This window comes from Ictalurus punctatus, chromosome 17 (assembly GCF_001660625.3).
Source record: "Ictalurus punctatus breed USDA103 chromosome 17, Coco_2.0, whole genome shotgun sequence".
NCBI classification, from domain to species: domain Eukaryota; kingdom Metazoa; phylum Chordata; class Actinopteri; order Siluriformes; family Ictaluridae; genus Ictalurus; species Ictalurus punctatus.
In genome coordinates this window covers 7127922-7152894 of record NC_030432.2, presented here as the reverse complement: position 1 = coordinate 7152894, position 24973 = coordinate 7127922, and the positions used below count along the sequence as shown (strand labels likewise).

The 24973-nt window shown below is 39.9% G+C and overlaps 1 protein-coding gene across 1 annotated transcript in view; it reads right to left on the bottom strand.

The window, feature by feature from the left end:
• igsf9ba (immunoglobulin superfamily, member 9Ba) overlaps positions 1 to 24973 on the bottom strand; it is an 81355-nt gene that overhangs the window by 12753 nt on the left and 43629 nt on the right. The window contains exons 5-19 of the mRNA XM_053687253.1: positions 22321 to 22438; positions 16999 to 17140; positions 13971 to 14116; positions 12225 to 12367; positions 11967 to 12107; positions 11486 to 11605; positions 8822 to 8972; positions 5880 to 6003; positions 5382 to 5557; positions 5001 to 5227; positions 3946 to 4030; positions 3503 to 3664; positions 2881 to 2926; positions 2114 to 2200; positions 39 to 1568 (exon numbers count right to left, since the gene is read on the bottom strand). Of these exons, the coding sequence (XP_053543228.1) occupies positions 39 to 1568; positions 2114 to 2200; positions 2881 to 2926; positions 3503 to 3664; positions 3946 to 4030; positions 5001 to 5227; positions 5382 to 5557; positions 5880 to 6003; positions 8822 to 8972; positions 11486 to 11605; positions 11967 to 12107; positions 12225 to 12367; positions 13971 to 14116; positions 16999 to 17140; positions 22321 to 22438 (3398 nt within the window). The remainder of the gene's footprint in view (positions 1 to 38; positions 1569 to 2113; positions 2201 to 2880; positions 2927 to 3502; positions 3665 to 3945; positions 4031 to 5000; positions 5228 to 5381; positions 5558 to 5879; positions 6004 to 8821; positions 8973 to 11485; positions 11606 to 11966; positions 12108 to 12224; positions 12368 to 13970; positions 14117 to 16998; positions 17141 to 22320; positions 22439 to 24973) is intronic.

The window sequence follows — 24973 nt, the reverse complement described above, 5'->3', positions numbered from 1 at the left end:
TCATGTTTTTGGAACCGCCAATGGTGCAGTTCACCTACCCTGGTGAGGGCTCTGAGGGCAGCATCTCTTCATCTGTCCTCCTCTGAGATGGCAGCTGACCAAAAGCATCACTGCTCTCCGCCGGGGGCGAGGGGGATTGTGACGGGTAGCTGGCCGCTGCAGTGGCAAAGGCCACATGGGCACCATAGCCCAGGCCAGGCAGGCGGATGGAGCCTGAGCCCAGGGTGGGAGAGGTGGCAGGGGAAGAGGACAGGGATCTCCGGGAGAAGGTGATGTGGCGCATGCTCTCGGGCATCTCCTGTGAGCGCGAGGAGCGAAGGACGCCCGGTCGCGGTGGCGGGCGCACCAGGATGTCGGGTGAGCCGGCACGGGAGCTAGGAGGTGTCTGGGTGAGGGGTGAGAGGCGTGATGGCTGCAGCACCACCTGCTGCAGGCCAAGATCCAGGCGGCGTGCCGCCCTCGGGCTCAGCCACGGCTCGTCCGAGCTCTCGCTGCGTAGCGTGCTGGGGCTCCCTGCTCGGCCTGGGTAAGGCAACACTGGTACGCCCATCCCGTGGGTAGTGTGTCTCAACTGCCCCACGATCTGGGCCTGTTGCATAGCTGCATGTGTGCCCGCTAGGCCCTGAGAAGGGAGCGCCTCCAGCCGCAGGAACGCCGAGCTGGAGGGGACGTGGCTACGTGAAGGGTAAGGTGGAGGCTCGGGCACGTCTCGGCGGAGATGAGGGGGAGGAGGGTGTGGTGGCAAAATGACACAGGCACCCTCCTGACCCAGAAAGGGGAAGTCAGGAGGGCGCCAAGTGTCAGTAGAGCGAGAGGAGGGTGGGCCATGTGCCAGCGGAAGGGTGTGGCCAGAAGCAATGGTGGGATGGTGGTAGGACCCCTCGGTGGGGCACGGTGGTGAGGAGGAGGACATGGCTGAGCTGCGTGGGCTCACATCAGCAGCGTAGAATGGAGGATGCAGCTCCAGCTCGGTGCCACTACCTAGATAGCCATAGAAAGGGCCCGGAGGAAAGACTCTGTGAAAGTGGGACACTCGGCTCTGCCCTGTGGCCTGAAGCCCGCTACCCTCCAAGATGCTCGTACCTTCCATAGGCCTGTGGAAGCGTGGGCTGTAGGCTGGAGGCTGCACCATGTAGGACTCCTGGCTTGAGGACACAGGCGAAATCTGGGGCCTGAGCGTGGCCATAACTGGGGGGAGGGGCCCAGGTTCATCATTCTCCTCATCGGACTGTCTGAACTCAGGGTACAGGTCTGACTCCTCCACGAAGGGGAAGCCTTCAATGCGACGTGGCTTCAGTGATGTGTCTGTGTCTGATTGCTCCATGACAAAGCGGCCATCTGGGCCGCGGCTGATCAGCTCAATGGGAGTGGTAACCTCGGCCTCGTGCTTCGACACGCTGTACCTCTTGCCCGTTATTGCTCGCTTGGTTCGCTTGTACAGAGAGAGCTCCTTCTCCTTCCTTGGGCTTGGCAGCTTCTTGACATAGAGACCAGGTGTGCCCACACTGGCCAGAGATGGAGGACGGGAGGAAGCAATGCTCTCTGGACTGATTTTCCCAGAGGACAGCCTGTGAATCAGAGCAGACACCGTGCGCATTATTCTGTAGAATACAGCTTGAAGATGCATTCGGTATTGTATTTCGAGTCTCTCTTATCATATGTCAAAGCTTTGGAGTGGCTTTTGTTATAGGAAGACCATAATATAACAACTAAATATTTTTTATTATTATCACACAAAACAGTTTCACACAATAGGTCACTTTCACTGAGGATGAAACAAAAGACAGTGTCATGGTGCACCATGAGGGGACAACAGAATGGAATCAAGAGACAAAAAGATTGAGTAGCAGTGGGGACAGGGCCTATATATGTGACTGTCACATCTACTATATAGCTCTCAACCTTAAAAAATGGCTTAATAATAATCAATGATTATCTACCTCAAGAAAAAATTATAAGTAGGTAAACATAGGAGCAGCAGTGTATTCTATTACGCCAAATGGGCTTTAACCAATCTATAGACCGCACCACAAAAGAACAAAGCATGCAGCTAAGGCAGCGAGACGCAACCAGCGCCATGTGCTGGGAAAGGGATGCAGGTGCAGGCACTCACTGAGGACTGGTGGATGGGGGCCTGTAGCTGCTCCTGTCTGGCTCTTCCCAGTAGGGCTCAATGCCAGGCAAAGGGGTAAGAGGAGGCCTGCGGTGAGAGACACAATAGAGAGGAGGGGCAAGAGGCGGCCATCAGACCCAACCGGGTTTCCAAACAGTGATGCAAAGATGGATGAAGATGGATGGGAACATGGGACTAGAATTACAAAAACCGCCATGAAATCAGGATGGGATTAAATGCCTTCCTCAATTTGGGCTGGGGGTAAACTGAAGTCTGGGTAAACTTCAAAATGGTGTTTAAATGTTTAGGTGGCCATGGCTGACTAATCAGTTCTCAGAAGCTCATGTATAAGCATCATGGTGACAGTTTGTCCTGCTGCCACTGATGATTGATCAGGCTCTAACTCAGCAGACTATGGAGAAGCTGCATGAGATTGCTGGTGATTGCAAATCAATGCATCTTGCTGGCCAAAAAGAAGATGTAAGCACAGATGCATTTTTAGCAGTCATTCAGTTGGTCCCTCAAATCCTCTTCCATGCATCCCTCAAAGTAAACAGGGTGGCTGCTAAGGTCAGCCATTTGGTCTACCACACTTTACATGCACTTCCTCCATTACTCTCACTACCACACACATACATATATACACAAATTCTCATTCTCTCTCTCAATCCCACACACACACACACACACACACACACACACACTGCACCTCAACAGATCTGTTGAACTGCAAAGTATGATGGATGTTACCATGCATTAATACTTACGGAGACTCAATACTTTTCCTGGTGTGAGTTATTGACAATGGAGGATCTAGAGACACAGACAAAGCAGCAATAATTATAAATTAAGAAACGCATTAAGGAACTGCCATTCCTATAAGATAGGTACAACATCAAGGTGCATTGAACCAATGTGAGATACATCACATTTAAACATCCACACCAAATGAAAACCCTTGTTAGCAAATGTTGGAAGGAAGTAGGGTTTCTTTTTCTCTGCTTGTTTAACCTACATTTCTTCCAGGCAACTATGAATGAAAAATGTTTCATTAATTATCACATTTGGCTCAAGATTGGACCATGAACAGCTGGCACAGCTGGTTACACTGTTTCACTCCTTTCATTTGTGTTATTGTGTTTTATATCTATACACATACCCCTAACCATCTGTCCATACTACATAGACTGTAACTTATATTCTAGGGTTAGGGTTTGGGTTAATTATTTCTATTTAATCATCCTTTTTTATCCCCTGCTTTGTTTCACTTTAATGCAATATGTTTAAAAATAAGTACCAAGTCAAAATCGTTGTACGTGAAACATTATTTAGCCAAAAAACTATTTCTGATTCTGTTTCTGATGTACAGATGTCTGAAACAGGACTCACCTCGCTTGCGCTTGAGCTTTCGGCGGTGCTGCTTGTTGACAAAGCACGCGGCTAGCGTGCTAAAAAGTATGGCAGCAGCTAGGAAGCAAATTGTAGCCACAATTCCAGCCACCACTGGCCTTGCCAGCCCCTCGTCAGAGATCTCTGTGGGAGGGAAGGGGTCTGAGAGAGGAGACACACTGCAGAGCGTGAAATAAGATGGAAGCATGGCAGCCAACTAGCATGCAGTTATTCACACAGCAGCCAACAAAGCATCTATGTTATTTCATTCTAATAATCCACTGGCATTCATTTTGCAACCAGACATCTACTAACACTACAAAGCATGGGAAAGAGCCATGCTATCTGTTATGATCAGCAGGGGGCAATGAAGTACCACATGGTTAATGCTGCTAAAGCTGTGAAATCATGGGGTCTAAAAATAGCTTTTTTCAAATTCTCACCTGTGCTTGACACTCCCACTACATTACTGCTTTCACTAATGAGATCATCCATGACTGCCAGGGCACGGAATTCATACCACGAGTCCTAGGGGAAGAGGGACAGACAAATATATTACAACTTTCTCAAAGTGGGTTAACAGGGCATAGGTCAAATATCATAGGGGCCAAAGTAATACCACATGACCACCACTGCTATAACATGACTGTATTAAAATAAAGTGAATTATTATCATCTCTATTAATAGCTACATGGCAATTTACTGCCAGCTGAACAGCAACAGGGGAAAGCAATTTATTGTATAAAAGAAATTTTTATAGTTTTAGTCAGTGGTGTAAAGTGGTGAATAGCCAGGAATGCTTTGGTGTAAAATTAACCATTTTTTTCATGCCTTATCTGAACTCATAGCAATGTGTCTAGGTTGAATTTACATTTCCAATCACAGTTTTATTCTTGTCTCTTCATAGTTTTCCAACAACATATTTATTCACTTCAAGTGTGTGTGTGTGTGTGTGTGTGTGTGTGTGTGTGTGTGTGTGTGTGTGTGTGACTTGATGTAAAATGCTCTCCAAATAGATTCAATTACAAAATTTATAGTCTAATGCATGCTTTATATGTATTACATGATTACTATATTTTAATATTGGAATAAAATCAGGATTTTTTTTTCTGTGTTTGTGTGCCAAACACTAAGTGTAAAGAATAAACACAAAAATGAAGGATGCATGAATAGAAGACAAGTGGGACACTGCAAAACCTGCACTATATGTTTGATTCAAATAATTTACAGTGTTACATGATAATCTAAATAGAAATGTTGTTCGGCATGGCTTAACTTCTCAAATTTACAACAAAATAAATTCAAATTAAATTTAATTAAATTTAAATGTCCAAAATAAAAGAAATGCCCTCTGACTGAGTCAAATTGATACTTTTTAAAGACCTGCAAATACAATTTTTAAAAAAAATTTTTACCTTTTTTTTGTATTATGCCAGGTAAAGATCAAGTCTTCACCTCTGTAAAAAACATGCTTCCGCTCAAGTACAGAAATTTTACCGGAATGAGGTCTCTAGCCATGATCTCAGTCTCATCTGCTGGAATTAGGTCGTCGAGCACCTCCCACCGCTCTCCCAAGCGAAACTCAACAATGTAACGATCTATGGGTGAAGTGTGGTTGGCTGGAGGAAGCCATGTCAACAGTACACCCTGCTGTGTCCGGTTAGCTGTGAGGCACCGCGGTGGGGTAAGAAGCACCAGTGGTTCCGGAGTACTTATAGGGTACACTTATGGAGAAAAACATGCAGAAAAGCACACACACAGAAGGTAACAAGTACAGAGGTGTTCGCCATCCCCAAAAAGCATTAAATTTTGATAGTCTGTATGGTTGTCAGAGAACGACTGCACCCTACAGAGGGCGTAAATGGAAGTGGCACCCACCTACTGTATTCACAGTGACTACCTCACTGAACGGGCCTGTGCCCAGCTTGTTCTGGGCCAGCACACTGAACTGATATGCTGTCTTTGGCTCCAAGCCCTGCACCACCAACCAGGTCTGAGTGCTGGGTACAGGAATGGACAGCCAATCATGAGGACCCAGATCGGTTTTCTTCTTCCTGTTAGAAAGACAGCACACTTTGAGACCCCAGAGAAAATCCTATATAGGGAAATTGAATGGAAAAGAAACGTAACACTAACACTAGACTTGCATTACACTTGCATTAATTTTAGTAAATATATAATTAGATAAGATTGCTTTTGCAATATCTGTGTTATTCCTTCTGCATTCCACAGAATTTAAGGGTGAAGACAATTTATAGTCATGAGTATATTATATTATATTATATTATATATTTATTATATCTATTATAGTCATAAAACAAAATGCTGGTAGGGGACAATATATATTTAAAAGCTATAGGTGCTATGGGGACCTACACAGGGCCATACCAGACCGAAAAGGTCTGTTCCAAGCCACCATCATATCCGGGTTCCCAGGAGACATTAGCTGAGGTTGTGGAGACAGAGACGTGGACATTGGCTGGCGCATGGGGACTAGTACCTGAAACACAGACAAACTCTGTCATTGTTCACTCTTTTCGATGCATACAAATCTGTTTTTGTCTTCTTTTAACTTTTTAAAGATTTTATTCAAGCAGTTTCTAATAAATATTTATCAATCATTGGGCCTCAATTGTCAACCTGGATATAAACAAATTTATTAGTAAATCGTGGAGAATTTGGACAAGAAATGTGGTATTCATGAAAATCCAATTTAGAAAAACATTCCTACAAGAGTTCCTGAAGGTGTGTAAATTTACGCTAATATGAACCTACAGTGAAAAAGTAAAAAAAAAAAAAGTATTTGATTATAAAGTATTATAAAGAATTATAAAGTATTATAAAGAAAAAGTATTTGATTTGATTTCTTCTGTTTTTGTATATATCTCATACTAAATTGTTTCAGAAATTAAAACAAATCTAAGATAAAACAAAGGAAACCTGAGTAAACACAAAATACATGATTTTTAAATGATAATGTTATTTTTTGAAGCAAAAATCTTTTCCAATATCAACTGGGCCTGTGTGAAAATGTATTTGCTCCATAAGTTACTAATTTCTGCATTCATAATGGGGTTTCAGCTGGACTAGACACAACCAGTCCTGATTACCGCAAACCCTGTTCAGTCAAATCAACACTTTTTCATAAACATGAAGTTGGTTTAAAGGTCTCACCCAATAACACAAATTTTGCTAAAACACACCTTGATGATCCTCAAACCTTTTGGGAGAATGTTCTGTGGATTGATGAGTTGAAAGTGGAACTGTTTGGAAGACCGGGATCCTGTTACATTTGGCGTAAACTAAACACAGATTTCCACAAAAAGATCATCATACCTACTGTAAAGCATGGTGGTGGAAGTGTGATGGTGTGGGGATGCTTTACTTCTTCAGGGCCTGGGCAACTTACAGTTATTGAGGGAAACATGAAATCTGCTCTCTGCCAGAAAATCCTAAAGAACAATATCCGGTCTTCAGTCCGTAAGTTGAAACTCAAGCGCAACTGGATTATGCAGCAAGACAATGATCCAAAACATATTATCCAAGTCCTAGATTTTAGTGAAAGTCTGATCTCCAGTTATCTGAAGTGTTTGGTTGCAGTTATTGCTGCTAAAGATTTTAAGTTTAAGGGGACATTTAGTTTTTCACATTGGTGATAGGTGTTGGATAGCTTTTTTTGCTTCAATAAAAAAAACAACAATTAAATCTGTATCATGTGTTTACTCAGGTTACCTTTGTTTTATGTTGTATTTTGTTTGAAGATCTAAAACTATTTAGTATGAGATATACACAAAAACAGAAGAAATCAGAATGGGGCAAATACTTTTTCACAGCACTCTAGATTATTTGGTTCATATTAATGACTTGAAAGAAAGCAATCATAAAAAAAATCCATAAGCGAAAACAAATAAGACTAGAGGTGTGCACGGGTCTGCTTAAACCCATTCCCCCTCAATCTCAAAGGAATTCTGACCAGTACCGCAGACTCTCTTGAGTAATCCCACTTGCTCCTGCGGAAAGTCTCGCCATTCTCACCTGCTCCCTCAGTTATTATTGTTTGCACCTGCCCAAGATATTTTCTAATGAACTTTGTTGGAACTATTTCTCAAAACCACCATGACCAGGATGAAGCAGTTACTGATGAATCACCTGAAACTAATACTTAGCTGCAATTTTAAAAAGCCTATTCATTCATTCAAATTAAATAATTGCTTTTCCATTTTTAGGGTCAAAAACAACTAATTAGCATTCATTCGAAAATATAGTGGACAGGTACAATCCCACTCCCATGCACTTTTACAGTCATTTCTGTTTGTAACTACAGCCATAATTCCAAGAAAGTTGGGACACTGTGTACAATGCAAATAAAACCAAAATGCAATGATTTGCAAATCTCATAAACCCATATGTTATTCACAATAAAACATAGAAAATATATCAAATGTTTAAACTGAGTAAATGTTCCATTATAAGAAAAAAGTTCATTTTGAATTTGATGGCCACAACACGTCTGAAGTGGAGACGGGGGCAACAAAAGACTGGAAGAGTAAGTGTTACTAAAAAGTTACAAACAGAAATAACTGCAAAAGTGCATGGGAGTGGGATTTTTAAAAATCTGACAGCTAAAGCCAAGGACTTGGTCAGATCCATAAGCTCTCTCATCATAGAAGACCAGCAGTATTAAGCATTATAATTAACACCTAATTAAATATAAGTGTCATGAATGCAACCTGCCATCCAACAACTAGTGCACGCTACTGTGATGTGACATGACATTTGGTATGGAGCACCTGCAGGCCTTACAGACATTTCACATGATGACTCACTCCAGCTGTACGGATGCCAAGTCTAACCTTAGATCACAGAACATCACAGAATATAACATAACAGTGGGGTAGAGGTGTCTTGGTGGTTAAGGCTCTGGGTTACTGCTCAGAAGGTCGGGGGTTCAAGCCCCAGCACTGCCAAGCTACCACTGCTGGGCCCTTGAGCAAGGCCCTGCTCCAGGGGTGCCGAATCATGGCTGACCCCAAAATGCTGGGATATGTGAATAAAAAAGAATTTCACTGTGCTATAACGTATATGTGACCAATAAAGACTCATTATAACAGGAAGGACTCCAGTTTTGTGAATATTAAATAGTGTCTGAAAGCCGGACGCATTGAGCCAAGGCTAATTTGACACCAAAATGTCTATACTGTACTTCTATGCCTAAAACCAAATTTTTATCAGAGTTGTAGTTCACATTAGTACGTGTTAGACAAGCTTCTATAATGGGGGTGTGCACTTAAAATGATCACAGGACACAATCAATATACCTATTACAAAAAGTCTTGTGCTGGCAGTGATGCTTGTGACGACATTGGTGGCGACGCATTCCCATTCCCCGTGATCCTCTTTGCTCAGAGACACAAACTGTAAGCTGCCACTGGGTAAGATGTTGTGCTTGCTTCTACTTGGCTTTCCTACCTGTAAGCATACAAAGCGCAAGACCAGTCAGTAATAAACATTAAGAATGAAAAGGATCACTATATACAGTAAATATCTATATAAGTAAAATATATATTTAAAAGAACGGAAAAGTGTAGCAGCAAGTAAAATAAATCATTCTCCGAGTGTGCAAAAAAAATGTCCAGTTGTATTTCTTTACATTCTGGACCGTGGGGTGGTTTCCTTCATAACTAGTGGAGTATTCCTGCCTGCATGTTTTCCTGCCAAGTATCCATAGCAAAGTGTGAACTTAACCTTATGCCAATGAAGGTCCCTTCTACAGGACTCTCATCCTCTTTGCCATTCTTGGAGGAGTTAAGGAAGTGCACTGAAGATGCTAAATAAAGCTCTAATCCTTTGATTCTTTCTAATTTTGTTCATGTTAAATGCGCATCATGAAAGGATGCACACAATATTAATGCACACCTTGTGTGATGGTAATTCTAGTGCTTGAATTTTTATTTCTCTCAGCGTCATTGTCCTTATAACACACACCTGGCCTATTGTGCTGTGGATGCACAGCAACTGATTTCAGAATTTTACAAATTCCTAACTCGTGGATTATTGAACTTTCCCAACCATTTGTAATTCAGGGCAGGATGTCAAACTTTTAGTTTTGCCAGGCCCCGATGGAGAAGACTGTTGTAGCAGGAGCAGAAATGGCCAGAAGGTTCAGATATTCAGCCCCCCAAGAATGCCTGCATAACGCTGGAGAGACCTTGATGTTGTTGGCAGTGGGGCACGAGGCAAACACAAGAGCTGTTGGCGCAAAGCAGGGAAATAAAGTGCAATAATACAAGGAGTTTAGTACAGTTACCTCACACACAGAGACAGACCTTGATGTACTCTCAGTGGCTACTTCTCATTCTCTAAACTTCAACTTAAAAATGAGCTCACCCTGGAAGCAGAGCTTAATTTGAGCTGGATCTCTGAAATGTATCACACCTGCATTCCGGAACCTTTTTATGTGGATCCGGCACCTCTGCAGCTGGATGTTTAAAGTCTCACGCAGTAATATTTTCGCTTTTAATTCACTAAAAGTAAAATAGAACAAAAAAAATACTGCAATACAAACGCTAATCTTATATTACTGCTGCTCAAACATTGCTAATAGCCAATCAATAGCGTCTTTCAGATAACAATCATTTCAAGTTCAAAGTTCAGCTTAATTCGTTTTCACGAAGCGAAGCCTACAGTCACGTAGCATGCGTTGTAGAGTGCATCATGGCGAAAGGAAAGCAGTTATCATTAACAGCATTTTTTAAGGACACAAACAACGACAATGAGAAAATGGAGCAAAATACTAAAAAGCCAAGAGTCCAAGAGAGCGAGCGGGAGCAGGTCACTGATGAAGCTGTTTGGTGATAATGCTAGCTTTATTGTGGAAGGAGATGCTAGTGGAGTAGAGCATGGCTTTGAAAGTGAGATTGACTGCCAGGATTTAAATGGAGTTAACAGCCCACATACAGTCATTCGGGCTTTTAGGAAGTACAGGGACTCAAATACACAAAAAGTTCCAGAAGGACTGAGACAGTTGTTGGCTACTGTGAATACCATACCAATCTCGAGTGGAGTGTGAGCGGGGTTTCTCCAAAATGACTCTTATTTGCAGCTTGCAGTGTGCATCCCTTCTCATCCCTACCATTTTGTCTCTGATGTTTTTGAACATCGTGGGCTCACTGCCTAGCTCAATCCAGAGGCATTTGTGCACTCATGGATACGTAAGGGACACAGGACCGCCATACACACTCAGATAAAACACGACACAGGGCGACACTGACATGACAGCTTTCTGGAATATTTTGTGTTAGGTAAGATGCTTATTTCTTGATTTTGTTGTGCAGCTAATGTTTATTGTAAGTAGACCTACTGTATGAAATGTAGCTTTGTTTTCAAAGTGCTTTGGGCAAATGTGCTTTGTAGCTAACTGATGTGACAGTAGTAGTAGTAGGCCTATGGTTCTGTTTTGATAAACTGACAGAATGCGCAATCCATAAATGCGTCCCTTTGTACTGAGAATACTCACTGCTATAAACTCATTATGTCGCTGTACCAGTGTGATCAATTGCATGGGCCTACCTATCAGCATTGAATATCGTTTAGATACGTGAGATTGTTAAAGTACTTTTACGTGTCTGTAAGTTCGGGGACCTGGACCTTTCATATGCCTCCCGACGTGCCGGATCACTGCCATCTTAGTGTTCCGGGACCTGCAGATTTACAAATTAAGCACGGCCTGGCAGAGAGTGCTCATAGTATTCTGATAATTAGAGTATAATTCAGGAGTGCAGCTCAACAGCTGCAGCTATTGCATAGCAGACTGATATTAAGGATGTCTTACAGAAGCCACTAAACAGAAACAGCACTGGCAGTCCTCCATTCCACCATTGTTATAAAACAATGGTTTTATGTAACCGTTCTAAATATCACTAGTAAGTCACAACTCTCAGTCAGATGCACAGTGGTCTGCTACGTGAGTCGAGTTGCTCTACCTTTCTCCAGGTGATGGTTGGAATCTCAGGGTCTCCAGAAGCAGCACAAGGGATGACAAGCTCTCTGCCGGCCTCCTGACGATATTCCCCACCAGGCCTCACATTAAAGTAAGGGGGGTCCTATATAGCAGTTGTGAAATCACCATAGTATCAGAGTTACATGTGCTGTAACCAAACAACTTGCATTCCATTACCCGGTTTTTATCACGGGTTGGTTATTTCCTAGTCATGTATACTTTGGTTACTATGATAAATAATATGATATACTATATATATAATAATAGAAATATTTCACAATTAAAATTGCAGTTAACAGTGTACGAAAGTAGCCTTAGTGTTAGTCTTAGTGTTACAAAAGTAGCCTTAGTGTAGGGTATTTCCTGCTGATAATTTGTAGCATTACACATCATATATACAGTATAAGCATAACAAATTTTCACTATAAGCCATATTAGACATCAATCTATACAAAGTGACCAACCTTTAGCACCAGAGTGGCCGGAGGGGACTGTCCCATGGTACCTAGAGCATTGTAAGGCACACAGGTGTAGGTGCCAAGGGAGTCTTCAGTAACCTCTGCCACCCGAATGCTTCCATCTGGCATTTGGCTCCAGCCAGGGTACTGTGAGAAATAAGACACAACGGAACAAACAGTGTTCCTTATCACTTTGCACAGTGTAAACAAGAATCCTGTGTAAACTGATCTCACAGGGGTTAACAGGCATCATGACCTCCTAACCTTCTCAACTCTTAAGGGATATCCATCTTTTTCCCATCTGACAGACATAACAGGCGGGTTGGCATCGACTGGGCAGCGTATGATTCCTGGCAACTTTCTTGGGACGTAGATGACTGGTGGCATGTTGAGAACACGGGCAGGGTCTACAGAAAGCACCAAAACGAAGATCTTAATAGTCGTCATTTGATAAACAATGATGATGAAATGATGTAAATAAGCACCTAAAAAGGCATCACAACAGAGCCATGATAGTACAAACAAGATGGTTTAGATTAACTTGTCCAGTGAGTAGAGCATATATAAACTTCAGAGTATAAGGATAACTACAGCTAATGTATAACAAAGGAACTTTAAGGTAGAGGTGTTTAAACTATAGCCTGCCAGCATAAGAGTTATTTTTAATTCTTGTTCTGCTATTAAGAAGAAGTCTACACTGAAAAAGGATATTAAAAACCATTTGCCCCTACATCCTCCTCTTTCTCCATTCAAGGATTTAATTGTGAACAAGATTTTCAAGATGATAATACTAAATAGACAAAAAAGTACAAGGCAAAGGCACACTGGTAGAAGGAATACCATAACATTCATATTCAGATTTCTATATATGCCACAATATCATAGAATCTATCTTATCAGGCAAATAACATAAATAAAACACTTATATTGAGCATTATTAACTATTTCCTGTTGCAGGGATCCCATAGAAGAAAAAGCTGTAGTACATGAGGTATTTATATATATATATATATATACTGTATATATATATATATATATATATATATATATATATATATATATATATATATATATATATATATATATATATATATAAAACATTATTAGGCTCCCCAGTGGTGCAACAATGAAATGTTTGCCTTATCATCTGAAGATTCTTTGAGTGAAAATCCCAAGAATGCCACAGCTATCTGTGGCCAGGAGTCCAAGAGAGCAAAATTGGGCATGCTTGTTGTCTCTCCTATCAATCACAGCAACACTAGCAAATCATCCAGTATCTGAGAGTTCATGCATCTCCTTAAATCAGGGAAAAATAAATAAATGTAAGCTCACAAAAACTGAAAATCAGCTACAATTAATGATTATTGCCATTTAAGGCAACACAGAAGGGGAAAAATCTGCCCTTCTAAAGCCAGTAGCTCATACAAAGCATACCGGTGAAGAGTTTTATACAGTAATGCTTGTAGGTTTATGCTCCTACAATGTATTGCATTGATTGTTTGTAGAAGCATAAACTAAAATATGCACACAAAAAAAATCACAATTACAAAATGGTATAATCTATTTTGAATGTGTTTAAACACAGTGTCATGAATGTCAGACTATCATAAGTGCTTGTTATATTTTTTTTGTGATGATATTGTCGTGATATCGAAAACTGTGATACTATACTTGGAATTTTTGTCTCATGATAATGCTAAACAGGAGCAGAAGGCACTATCACCAATGAGAGGAACATAGCTCAGATTTATCCAGCTTATTTAGCCAGATACAGCATCAAAACAAGTGCTTGTGTACTCCACAGAGAGCCTGAAACTAGGACAGACCACAAGACAGGATCAGCATCAAACCAAACAGCCACAGCACGTGTACATAACATACACCAATTACCCACTCTGACCATGCAACACAAAACACAAAGGACATAAAACATGCAGTGGAGGTGGAGTGTGCAGTGTGAGGGTTCTGGGTTGCTAGATGTTGGAAGAGCAGGAGGAAGGCCACACTCACACTGCACTGTCAGATAGGCCGAGGCAGAGGGCGAGATGCCCAGGCTGTTACTGGGGCTACAGGTGTATTTCCCAGCATCCTCTGGCTTCACGCGGTAGATGATTAGGGTGCCGTCGATCAGGATGCGCACTCTGAGCTTCAGATCGCTGTGATAAGAGCAGACAGAATGCATTTCATTATTTAAAGTGTCTCAGAATGTGTATGAACTAAAACGCAGAGGTGTAGTGGTGTTTTGTTGTTGGCCGCCATCATAAGAGACCTTTCTCTTCACCACTAATAAGAGTTACTGTACCTGAGAAAGTGCTTCCTTTTTCAGAGGGTCATCAGTATGAGGTATGACCAAGGCAAGTCAGTCCGTTTTGTTTTTACAATGTTCTTTGCAGAGCTTTAGCATACTTTACACTGTACTAACCAAAATACACTTGCGGAACTGATTACTAAATAAAAAATATACACTCATGTCTACTTGAATTAGATCAAAATGATGTATTATGTTATGCTATTATGAGAATTCCAATAAGCTTTGATTTTATTCAAAAAATTATATTTAGGGAAGATATCTTCTAAAACATCTTTTACTTAAATTCTTATTATAGTTTAGTATGTCGGCTAAATAAACACCTAAATAAATCTGATTTATGATTTATGGAAGTACATAATAAACAAAAGACCATAAATTTTTGGTGCACCAAGAAAGTTTTTAGTCTGTGGTCGGGAGACAACGTGTTTGATGATGACAAGCAATTGTTCAGAATGTTCAGGTGTCCTATGAAGTTGCTGTGGCTGGAAAAGTTGTGTATTGAAGTAAGAAACTTTGTCCCCACTGAGATGTGGAGAGCACTGTATCTTCAAAGTAATCCAACAAAACTGCTAACTCTTAAAAATTGTTTTTGTTATTAGTCAGACGCTAGGATACAAATGGTCATGGATGCCATAGGGTGACAGTTTTACCACCAAATTGGGCCAGGTGGAAAGCTGGAAACAGTAAGTATGTGCCTGCCAAGATCTTGTTTTAAAGCTAATAACTGGAATATAATGTAATCTAAATGTAGGCTTTGACAAACAATGGGTAATATGTAAGTTCAAACAGTTTATATACAATGTACAGAACCATTTCTGTTGTAAGATACATTGCAAACATTAGGAGAGGGAAAGGGGGATTGTGGAGTGAATAATGATGTACTAGGCAATAACAAAAAGGCATACCGCAGATATTCCAAATCAACAATTTGTGTGTGCTACTGTGAACTTGTTGCCCATGCAAAGACTGAGAAAAAGAAGAAAAATTCATCTTTTCAATTTCTTTCCAATTTCCAATGCTAGTTTCAGGGGGAGGGTAAGAACACCTCAACACCTCACACAAACTATCATTATACTGTACACTCTATAACTAAATGTTTGTGGATTCCTGACCATCACACCCACATGTAATTTTTCCATTACAGGGATTTAGTCCCCCAATTTCCAGTTATAATAATCTCCAGTCTACTGGGAAGGCTTTCAACTAGATTTTGGGGATTTGTGTTCATTTAGCCAGAAGAGCATTAGTGAGGTCAGACACTCATGTTGGGTGAGGAGGTCTGGTGTGCAGTCTGTCTTCAAGTTCATCCCAAAGGTGTTATGTGGGGTTGAGGTCAGGGCTATGTGCAGGCTACTTGAGTTCTTCCACTCCAACCTCTGAAAACCATGTCTTCATGGAGCTGGCTTTGTGCACAGGGGTATTGTCATTATGGAACAGGTTTGGGCCTCTTAGTTCCAGTGAAGGGAAATTGTAATTCTACAGCAAGCAAAGACATTATATACAATTTTGTGCTTCCAATTTTGTGGCAACAGTTTGGGGAAGAACTACATATGGGTGTGATGGTCAGGTATCCACAAACAATTGGCCATACAGTGTATTTAAAATGAGCACCTAAATTTAGTGGGAGTCTATAGCACTGTTTTTTTTTTTTTTAAAGGAATGCTCACTAGCAATTAGATATTAATTTTCGGAATTAAAAAAATGTATAGAGCAGAATGTAGGGCATATTATATACTTGAGTACGATTACAATGCAATCCCATTAAAACCGCTCTTACAAATACAATTTATCATGGTCTTTCTTTACAAGCTACTGCTGCTAGGCACGTTTGACACAAACCATGGGAAAGAGATGAATCTTGTTTAAAACTGAAGTGCTGAACTCATTATCGATAACTCTTCACATAAATTCTCACTCCTCAGTGTTTTTTTCCCCCTTAAACTGGAAAGAAAACATCACTCATCTATTTTAGTCTGATCTCTATACATTTTTGGTTGTGTAGGTTTTTTTGCTCTGTGGTGCTCTGTGGTCAAATTTTATTATATTGGTGTCAGCTGTCCATGTGTGATTGAGCTTAAAACACACACACACACACACACACACACACACACACACACACACACACACACACACACACACACACTATGGTAGGGCCAGAAAAAAACTCAAGGGCCAGCAGGATGTAAGGGTTAATCCAGGAAACACACTGGGAAAATAGTTATAATTCAATTATGAGATAGGACTGTGATGGCTATTTTTTGGTCTACAGAGACACTAAAAATAGCATTACACTCATTCAGTGTACAGTTCTGTGCAAAAAAAAGCTTAAGCACATCTTAAGAAAGGTCTTGTTTAGCAAAAGTGTGGATTAAGTGTAAACTCAGGGAAGTTATTTTCAGCACTTCCTTTTCAGAAGAGCAGTATTTCTCTTTTTAGAAGGGTAAAAAAAAAAAGAAAAACTTCTTGGCTTACCCTCAGACTCTCAGCATGTGTTTTTTAAGCATGTGATGACACAAGCAGGCCGTCCTGAGAAAACCTGCTGTGTCAGCTTCTGCATGTCAAAGCAACACAGCTGCAGAAATCCAGCCCGAGATTCAGAAATCAGACGTCTATAATTATATGCAAATCCTTAACTAAACATCCTCCGAAGCACACACAGATGTACAATCTCACATGACATCACTAGTTTGTGACAGGGTACAATAGTGCACTGGATCATAACTATACTTCTTGAAGTAGACGTTGTCCTCCTCCCAAAACCAGGTATAGGTCAGGTTGCCGGGATATGCCTCTGCTTGGCACGTGAAGAGTGCATTCTGAGAAATGTTTACGGTGATGTTTTCAGGGGGCGCCACTATATATGGAGGACCTAGAAGAAGCAAAACACACTGTATTAAGCGAGAAAATGTTTTTTTTTAAATGTATAGTCACTTTTGCTGTTTATTCTAATCGAATTCTCATTGATTTAACCCTTACATTTTATTTATTACTGAGCAAATGAGATCCCACTGATGCCACCACAATCTTTGGATTTTATAGCAATAAAATTGTTGGATTTATTTGAAAATAGCCAATATACAGGCCGACAGAACTACTGGAATTTACTATTGTATTACTGAAAATAAAATAAAAAATTATATATATGAATAAAAAAAATTATAAGTAAAAGAATAAGTGAGATTTTGAGCTCAACGTACAGGGACATTGTATAGTTTTATTGTATAGGTTTTTGGGTTTTTTTTAAGTAGGACACTTTTGTTTTCTACAAAGCATTTGCTCTGTACAGAACATTTTAAACTCCTTTGTATTCTTTATTTTGTGCATGTGGCATGTAGGATTCCAATCCAGAGAATGAATTGGTCTTTGCTGAATTCTGAATCTGTCTCTTTTGTATTGAAGGGATTTTACATCTGTACAACCTCATGCTGTATGGGAATATGCCAGGGAAACAACACATGGATAAAAGCAACAGCCTTATACGCTACATGGCCAACAGTTTGTGGACACCTTATCATAATATCACTAATATGTGCACTTTGAACATCCCAATCCAGATATAATCCCAACTTTGCTGTTGTTATAACCTCCACTCTTTTGGAAGGCTTTCTACTAGATGGTGCCCATTCAGCCACAAGTGCATTAGTGAGGCCAGACTAATGTCATGGGACGACACCTGGGGTGCAGTCAGCCTTCCAGTTTATCCAGTTTCCAGGAATTCACTGGGATTGTGGCAACAGTTTGGGGAAGGCCCACATATGGGTGTGATAGTCAGGTGTCTACAGACTTTTGCCCACATGGTGTATACAAAAAATGTTTTTTCCAATACCGATACCAAAACATTGAGAATCAAAATTCCAATATTTCTTTCAAAATGACTAAGTTTAATTCCTTTTTAACTATGATTTTGAACACACAAGAATCACTTACACTGTAAATATAATAAATATAATCAAGTATCTCAGGGAGATTTCCTTGGCACCTTCACCTCTGACTTGCTCATTAGAGCTAAATCTAAATCTATATCGATACCCAGATATCTGTATAATCAAATTGAATTAAAATTAATTAAATATAGGGCACACAGTGGTTTAGGGGTTTGCACATTTGCCTCACGCCTCCAGGGTCGGGGGTTCAATTCCCACCATGGCCCTATGTGTGCGGAGTTTGCATGTTCTCCCCGTGCTGCAGGGGTTTCCTCTGGGTACTCGGGTTTCCAACGCCCAGGAGGGAATATATATCAGATGATTTTATACAATTATGTTGTATAAAAACTGAGCAAAACTAGTGAAAACTGAGCACATAAAATCTCATGTTGGAAATAATGTTGGACACTAACCCAAAGTGAATATATGGCTGAGTATAATTTTATATCCCTCTTGATGTCTGGGTGGGAAAAAAAAGTGGGAGGGAAGAAAAGTGCAGCTCTTTTTTACATTTTATCAACAAATCTCAATATTCATTTACAGGTGATTCAGGACACAAATATAAACCTTTAATAAATCAGGACTTGGGTTGACATTCTCAAATTTACTTTCAAGGTACCTCTTGTCGACTGTTCTAAAACAATCAACATGTTTACTTAATATTTCATGCCTTAAATGAGACTGCAACTCTTAAGCATTCAAAATGAAGAGTCGTTTGGATCAGAAAACCTAAAACAGAACATATTGCCCATTTACAGGAAAGAAACTAAGAAATGAACGAAATGCATCTACAAAGGGGGGGAAAAACTAGACAATAAATCTACATTTCACATTCAGAAATATCATTTTCATTGTTTTACTATTAATATGTTAACGTACACTGTTTGACCACTTGTTACTAATTAAATGTCTTGCTGGTTTTATCATTTTGAAGTAAGAGTATGAAAATATCTGTTTTTAAATGTAACTGTTACAGGTCCACGTATAATCAAGGTGGCCATTGGGGAACACAAAGATATAATAATAATAAAAATCATCAACTCAAAGTGCTTTATATGTACAAGACTAAAAGCCTAAACAAAATCTATTATTAAAATAATCTACATCATTGTATACATGACTAAGTCTACCAATATTACCAAAAATCATCAAAAGTCCATTTAAAAACCTTTTTAAAATCTATAACTACATATATATATATATACACAGTACTATAATGTTCTCTAGGACTCCAGACTTCAGGTATGATTAAAGAAAACTTTATGAAAGCAAGAGCAATTTTTATTTTCTTGCTTAGTCCCTTTAAAACAGACACTGCATGGCTGTCTGCAAGGTGCCTTGAACCCTATACTAATACCTTCCTGGAGCGCACTTTTAAGTAGCACTTATCTCAGTGAATCCTGAATAGTTGCATGTGGCTTTTGCATGTTAAAAGTCTTCAGAAATATATATACACATATATATATATACACATATATATATATATATATATATATATATATATATATATATATATATATATATATATATATATATATACACACACACACATATATATGTATAAATATTAAGCACAGGCAAATGTAGTGTTATTACAAAAGACTGTTCTGTGGAGTGTTTCCCCAGAGGCCATAAGTGAATATTGCTTTTTGTATAAACAATATCACCAGTTTAAATTTTAAGAAAACAAGCCCTGGGCCAGCAATATTGACTTGGCACAGCTCGGGCCAGAACTGTATCTGACTCTGCGTGGCTGGAATGAGAGCCAGCATTTCTCCTCCGCTGCAACGCCTCCACTGCTGTATTATAGCGGTTATATTATAGTAAAGCATGTGAGACTCCACATGTAGTGAGTTTGTTTGTGTTGAACACACAGTTGAGTGTGATGCCTGTGCCCTGCATCCATAAATCTGACTGCACAAAGCCACAAAGGCAGTAACATGCAGACTGATTGTGTTTGCTGTCATTGCGTACACAGAGCAGGGCTAATAAATGCAGCCACTTCATCATTCACCCTTGTACTCTGGAGTCGTATAGGCTTCAACATTAGCGCCACACACACACGCACACACGCACACACACCCATGAGCTGCTCTGCTCATAACAAACACCTTCACTTTTCATTTATTTGAAATATTATGACTCATATTTATTACCTTTTTATTTATTCTTTATTTGTCTCCTGAGGTTAAAAACTGCTTGAAACTCAGCAGGGTAGAGTCATCTGTGAATGTGTTCAGTCATGTAGCTCATATGTCTTACAGTCGTAAGTCTTGGTAATCGTATTTGTGTTCTAACAAATTCACTGCATTGCCCATCTCAAACTTTAGTAATATGCTTGAGAAATACATTATATAGACAAAGGTATGTGGACTCCTGACCAATCACACCCATATGTGATTGTTGAACATTCCATTATAGATGTATTATGTGTTATAATAAACCCCACTCTGGGAACGCTTTCTACTAAATTTTGGAGTGTGGCTGGGGTTATTTGCTCATTCAGCCACAAGAGCATTAGTGAGATCAGGCACTGATGTTGGGTGAGGAGGCCTGGGGCACAGTCATCGTTCAAGTTCATCCCAAAGGTGATCAGTGGGGTTGAGGTCAGGGCTCTGTGCAGGCGTTTCGAGTTCTTCCACTCCAACCTTGGCAAACCATGTCTTTAAGGACCTCACTTCATGTATAGGGACATTGTCATGCTGGAACATGTTTGACCCTTTTAGATACAGGTCTAGATTCTAGATTCATTACACACAAAGTGAAATATTTCAAGCCTTTCTTTGTTTTAATCTCGATGATTACAGTTTACAGCTCATGGAAATAAAAAATCCAGTACCTCAAATTATTAGAATAAAGAATTTATAATACAGAAATGTCGACCTTCTGAAATGTAAGTTCATTTATGCACTCAGTACTTGGTCGTGGTTTTAATCCTTTTACATAAATTACTGTATCAATGCGGCGTGGCATGGAGGCGATCAGCCTGTGGCACTGCTGAGGTGTTCTGGAAGCCCAGGTTGCTTTGATAGTGACCTTCAGCTCGTCTGTATTGTTGGGTCTGGTGTCTCTCATAGATTCTCTACGGGGTTCAGGTCAGGCGAGTCGGCTGGCCAATCAACACAGAAAACACAATAGACTAACACCTGCAGATGACATGGCACCCCAAATCTTCACTGACTGTGGAAACTTCACACTGGACTTCAAGAAACTTGGATTCTGTTCCTCTCCACTCTTTCTCCAGACTCTGGGACCTTGATTTCCAAATGAAATGCAACATTTACTTTCATCTTCCCCATGATTGTGGTTGTGTGTACTGAACCAGACTGAGAGATTAAAGGCTCAGGAAACCTTTGCAGGTGTTTTGAGTTAATTAGCTGATTAGAGATCTTCCCAGGTCAACATTTCTGTATTATAAATTCTTTATTCTAATATTTTAAGATACTGGAGATACTTTTTGATTTCCATGAGCTGTAAGCTGTAATCATCAAGATTAAAAAAAGCCTTGAAATATTTCACTTTATGAATCTAGAATATATCAAAGTTCCACTTTTTGAGTGAAATTATGGGGGAAAAAAACATCTGTGCATTAACAGTAATGAAAATCTAGGCAACGAAAATATGGGACTGGACAGGACACTGGGACTCCCACTTGCCGAGTTGGTTGGCTAATAAATGTATCATTTGTTCAAAATGTTTATAGGGATTTTTTTTTGTAATATATAACATGTCCACATTTTAACATAACAGCTGTTCATTAATTTATCTATTGAAAGTTTAAGCTTAAGTACAAATAAAAACATTTGAGAAACCTCAAAAAAATTGCATTCATACATATATATATATATATATATATATATATATATATATATATATATATATATATATATATATATACACATCATTTTATATATATATATATATATATATATATATATATATATATATATATATATATATATATATATGTGTGTGTGTGTGTGTGTGTGTGTGTGTGTGTGTGTGTGTGTGTGTGTGTTGTTGTGCTGTCACATGGTCATTTTAGCTGTGTATCATGATACAATCATGATACAATATTAAAGACCATCCAGTTTTCTTTATAATGGATATTTTAAACCTTCCCCACCTTGCACTAGCAGACGTGTGGTGTGAAGTGCTTCTCCCTGGTCGCTGTGAGCACGGCAGCTGTACGCTCCTCTGTCCTCCCGTGCAATGGCCTGCACTGTCAAACTGCCATCACTCACCTACACAGTGATGCAGTGAACATGAAAGAACCATGAATTAAACCCGTTATCAATCCATGTAACTCATAAATGAATCGTCTATTATCAATAATCCAATTTAGCGCAACACTACAAGCCAGAAAACCCAAAGACACAGGAAAAAAATGATTATGTACATGTAATATGTACTGTAAAACTTCTCAAAGCCTGATTGTTGACAACATTATCAACTTATACTGTTAACGTCGAGTTTCTGTGCACGTTCTCCCCAGTTCCACTGGTTTCTAATTTGCCCCTAGGCATGAATAAGTGTGTAAATGTGTGTATGTGGTGCCCTGTGATGGGCAAGGTGTATTCATTCCTCATGCCTGGGATAGGCTGTGGATCCACCATGACACTGACCAGTATAAATCGCTTAATGACGATAAATAAATGAACAAATTTGTTCCAACTTACATACACTGCTTTCTAAATTTCAGTCATTCCTTAACAATTTAAAAGCTTTGACTTATAGTACTAAACATAAAGCGGTCATACAGCTTGTACAGATAGTAACAGATCACTGCATCATGGTATCAAAAATAGATTAATTTTAACAAAACAGTGTAAAAAGAAAAAAGAATTGAGCATAAGACAGTGAAAAAAGTAAAATTCCATGTGACACCCAGGCTTTTGTTCAGGTATCACTGGGCTGAGTGATGGTTCAGCACCACGGACAGCAACACAAGTTTGCTTTTCTGTATGGCTGTAACATGACTAACTGCCTGAATGAACTGTCGCAATACATCAATATAAAAAAAAAAACAAGACAGAAAAAAACCTCACACACACTCCTACATCACACATGGTGAATTTAAATATCTACAGCATACTATAGCAGGTTAGTTAAGATTGGGGTGCAGAGTGGCTTAGTGGGTAGCACGTTTGCCTTGAGCCTATCGGGTTTGGGGGTTCAATTCCCACCTCCACCCTGTGTGTGCAGAGTTCGCATGTTCTCTATATGCTTCAGGGGTTTCCTCCAGGTACTCCGGATTCTACCCCCCAGCCCAAAGCCATGCATTGTAGGCTGATTGGCACTTCCAAATTGTCCGCAGTGTGCGAATAGGTGTGTGATTTTGTCCTGCAAAGAGTTGGCACCCTGTCCAGGGTGTCCCCCACCTTGTGCCCCAAGGCATGGAGCCTATCCTAGGGGACTCAGCTCCATGACCCTGTGTAGGATAAGCGGTACAGAAAATGGATGGGTTCTTAAAATTCCAGTAGACTACTAATAATAATTAGTAGACAAAATAACTACCCACACAATTGATAATAATGAAAGAAAAATAACACTCTTGAGATCTAATTTAGTAATGCTCACAATAATTAGCTTAGCCTTTGGATTTTTGGCATGGGATTTTGCTACTGAACCTTCAGCAGCTCTTCTGCAAGCGATCAACCCTGGAGATGTGAGGGAGACATAACAAGATGTTTGAGAGATGCCAAAACCAGACAAACACCAAACACATTTACTTTAGCTGAGGGTTTAAAATTATCCTTTGTAATTTATTTGAAAATCACAACCTCATTAAATTCACTCATGCTCCAGCAGTAACCATGGCATTGACAAAAATACAGAATATGAAGACATGGTGAGATAAGGCTTTACAACCAAACAGCACGGCTTGGTTTGACTCGGCAAATTACAAAAACAAATTACAAAAACAATACTCCTGCATTTTGTCTTTGTTTTCTCTGCAAAGGTATCTGTGCCATATCCAACTACCCTCTGGTTACTTTACACTGCAGGGAGATACTTTACAAGTGCAGACTTGTCAAACACAAACATCACCAAATCTCTGGCTAGAATTGTTAAAAGAGCAATCTTCAATAGTGCACTTTAATTCTCTTTCCAAATCTCTTTTTTTTTGTAGCTGCTTCAGTAATGTTTCCTTTCCACTGACATTTTGCACAATGCTCCACGTAAAGTCATAAATCACAGATTCATTGCTTCCACAGACGAAGGCATCTACTCTCGTTCTGCCGTGAAAATAAACATCCCCTCTAGGGTTCAATTATCAAGTGTGTGTGCTCGTGTGTTCACGCTTCACTCTGGGGTCATGCTGCTATCACGTCTGATATTACAAAGTATTACAAAGTATTTTAGAGATCCGAGCAAGTCTAATATCATCATGGATGAAAATGATTCAAATCCACCGGAGTGCATGTCTGCTCTTCTCTGATGCTTTATGATCAGTGTACTTTTACAATGCGTGTGTTTGCATTTGAGAGTAAATGTATGCATACCATAAGGTGAAAAATGAAAGAGATCATCAAATCACAAGTAAAGCCTGAACAGGACCTTAAAAATTGCCTAATAACCTGTGGCAAATGGATCGAATTTGGTATTTTTGGTGAAGTATGTTTTTGAGCCTAGGCACAGTCCAGAGAATTTGGTGAAAATTGTGGTCTGGGGCTTGCTTCCACCAAAATCTGGTGTGGTTCCTCATCAGGTATGGAAGCCATCCACTCTCAGCTCTGTATGCTGAGTAACATGATCGGTTCAACTTGTCACGTTAC